The sequence below is a fragment of the Trichinella spiralis genome, assembly GCF_000181795.1.
Source record: "Trichinella spiralis strain ISS 195 chromosome Unknown Scfld1356, whole genome shotgun sequence".
Lineage (NCBI taxonomy): Eukaryota > Metazoa > Nematoda > Enoplea > Trichinellida > Trichinellidae > Trichinella > Trichinella spiralis.
Window position 1 is genome coordinate 230769 of NW_003528295.1, and position 2839 is coordinate 233607.

A 2839-nucleotide genomic window follows, 5' to 3' on the forward strand; every position below is an offset into this window, starting at 1 on the left:
GTATTCTTATATGTCGATGAGGTTTGCTGTTTGTATGAAAAATCCTGTTTGACATTCATTCGTTTCATATAAAATACAGTCGAACTTAGTAAAGTGGACATTGGATAAGTGCATGAAAATTCTTGCTAAATTCCATGCTCACTTATAAGCAAGTTCAAATGTAATTTGAAATGCAACATCAAACAGATCAGCTACATCATAGACGCTGCTTTTGATGCGGAATGTTTAAATAATTCGTTATCATTGAAATATATACATTCAAAGGTTGCAAATGGAAATGAAAACAGATGGCAACTTAAATGTTCACCAACGCACCAGTCGGTTTCGTCGGTTACGGTTACGCTAATCACCGGTTACGGTAGCTGCTACGGATGGTCAGGCTCAACCGGAGAAAGTTTCAACAGATGCTTTTCCATTTGTTGGAAATTTCTCTAATGAGTTGTTAAATTCAATTTTAATACAAAGGGAAAGTCAACAAGTGATAAATGCTTTAGTCTCTCTAGGTAAAATTTTCAGTGCCAATGTTCTATTGGTTGGCAAAAAATCGAGTTTTCATTGGATCGCTTCTCATTGCAAGTTATGGCGTAATAGCATTGGTTCTATCGCCTAAACCAGGGATAGCCAAACTTCTTTTATCATCGAACCCCTCTGGTTCTCCGTGACGCCTCATTGATTCCCTATGGATTCCTTGATACCTCATCGACCCCCAAGCTCATAAAACAAGTTTTATTAATAATAAATCTCTTTATTACAATGTATCACCCTTTTATTTATTTTTAATTAATCAAAAATTTTAATCCATCATAATTTTTAATCAAATTTATTCTTTACCCTTTTTACAATTACTGATTCTCTATCAGATTTATTTTACCTTTACGTGTAATTATCCTTTTGTCAATTTGTATATCTGTTCCCATAATGGCCGTATTCATGTAAATTCAAAGTAGTTGATAATTCTTTTTATTTAACTATTATGATATTTTTTATTTAACTGTTTGGCATCGTTAATGTGAAGGATGTGTTTGATGAGCAGCTGCAAGGGCATTGATATTTGACTGGAAATTGGTGAGTTTCAGGCGCAAGTCTCCACGCATTTCTAGGTTCAGTCTGTTTCTTTGCTTTGATAAAATCGCATTTACCAATTCATCTGATGTGACGAAAGACAAAATCCTATACAACACATTTATCAAACTCTTGGAACAAAGCCGCATTTTGTCTAACTGGCGTCTAAACAACCAGTAAGAAAAGGTGGTGAAAATTTAGCCTGAAGTCGAAAATACTCTTAGCATCGCGCAAAATTCATTTCTGGTAGTGTCTGTTGATAGTTCAGAAAAGTATAAATTATTGTTACAAAATAGTTGTCCACGAAATAAATTACTCAGATGGGATTTCAAAGTTCATATTCGATCCTGGAGTTCATCGACCCCCATTGGACCCCTAAGCCTTTATCGACCCCTTAGAGCAGGGATAGCCAAACTTCTTTTATCATCGAACCCCTCTGGTTCTCCGTGACGCCTCATTGATTCCCTATGGATTCCTTGATACCTCATCGACCCCCAAGCTCATAAAACAAGTTTTATTAATAATAAATCTCTTTATTACAATGTATCACCCTTTTATTTATTTTTAATTAATCAAAAATTTTAATCCATCATAATTTTTAATCAAATTTATTCTTTACCCTTTTTACAATTACTGATTCTCTATCAGATTTATTTTACCTTTACGTGTAATTATCCTTTTGTCAATTTGTATATCTGTTCCCATAATGGCCGTATTCATGTAAATTCAAAGTAGTTGATAATTCTTTTTATTTAACTATTATGATATTTTTTATTTAACTGTTTGGCATCGTTAATGTGAAGGATGTGTTTGATGAGCAGCTGCAAGGGCATTGATATTTGACTGGAAATTGGTGAGTTTCAGGCGCAAGTCTCCACGCATTTCTAGGTTCAGTCTGTTTCTTTGCTTTGATAAAATCGCATTTACCAATTCATCTGATGTGACGAAAGACAAAATCCTATACAACACATTTATCAAACTCTTGGAACAAAGCCGCATTTTGTCTAACTGGCGTCTAAACAACCAGTAAGAAAAGGTGGTGAAAATTTAGCCTGAAGTCGAAAATACTCTTAGCATCGCGCAAAATTAATTTCTGGTAGTGTCTGTTGATAGTTCAGAAAAGTATAAATTATTGTTACAAAATAGTTGTCCACGAAATAAATTACTCAGATGGGATTTCAAAGTTCATATTCGATCCTGGAGTTCATCGACCCCCATTGGACCCCTAAGCCTTTATCGACCCCTTAGAGAGTCCCTTCGACCCAGAGGGGTCGATATCGACCACTTTGGCTACCCCTGGCCTTAAAGATTTCATTGATTAAAATTGTTCTGCTTTGATTAGCTACAAATTTTGTCATTTCATTGGTCCAAATGTTTAATCACATAATTCATTTACGTAATCTTTGATTTCTTTTAGTGTTTTATCCGTGACGTCATTAATTTGACAGTTAAATTTTTGAATTGTTTTTAGCTGTTTTTCTTTTAAATATATTACTTTAACACTTTGCACTTTTAGTGAGTAGTATTTGTAATATGATTTAAAAAAATTTCTATGTTTTACTGACGCTTGAGCGTGTATCACTTCCTTTTGTGTATTGGCTTATTTTGGTTACGTAATTCACAAACTGAAATTCATCATTATTTATTCCCATCATTCGAAAAGACATCTCAAACATACGAGAGAGAAAATAGCACAAACTAGTGAAGTGAAATAAGGAGAACTACAATTGAAGGTCTTGTTCTTTACAAATTAAATAAATATCTTTATTATGCAACT

The 2839-nt window shown here is 33.8% G+C and overlaps 3 protein-coding genes across 3 annotated transcripts; all 3 read left to right on the plus strand.

Moving 5' to 3' along the window:
• Nucleotides 1-264: 264 nt before the first annotated feature.
• Nucleotides 265-662, plus strand: Tsp_11305 (conserved hypothetical protein; the record flags this gene model as incomplete). Its single annotated transcript, XM_003369970.1, has 2 exons — nt 265-394; nt 517-662. Coding segments are annotated over 2 exons (276 nt in total), but the record flags the coding sequence as incomplete, so codon positions are not given.
• Nucleotides 663-918: 256 nt separating this feature from the next.
• On the plus strand, nt 919-1512 carry Tsp_11306 (hypothetical protein). Its single transcript, XM_003369971.1, has 3 exons — nt 919-932; nt 1077-1238; nt 1359-1512. Exons 1-3 carry the CDS (start codon nt 919-921, stop codon nt 1510-1512), a joined length of 330 nt encoding a protein of 109 aa, XP_003370019.1.
• A 256-nt stretch (nt 1513-1768) lies between these two features.
• On the plus strand, nt 1769-2368 carry Tsp_11307 (hypothetical protein). The gene is made up of 3 exons (XM_003369972.1): nt 1769-1782; nt 1927-2088; nt 2209-2368. The coding sequence occupies exons 1-3, from the start codon at nt 1769-1771 to the stop codon at nt 2366-2368; spliced, it is 336 nt and encodes a 111-aa protein (XP_003370020.1).
• Nucleotides 2369-2839: the final 471 nt, after the last annotated feature.

Bases quoted from the DNA above. Each gene is read 5' to 3' on its own strand.
- Tsp_11306 (XM_003369971.1), top strand. The intron at 1,239-1,358 runs GTAAGAAAAGGT...GTTACAAAATAG, and splicing joins AACTGGCGTCTAAACAACCA to TTGTCCACGAAATAAATTAC.
- Tsp_11307 (XM_003369972.1), top strand. The intron at 2,089-2,208 runs GTAAGAAAAGGT...GTTACAAAATAG, and splicing joins AACTGGCGTCTAAACAACCA to TTGTCCACGAAATAAATTAC.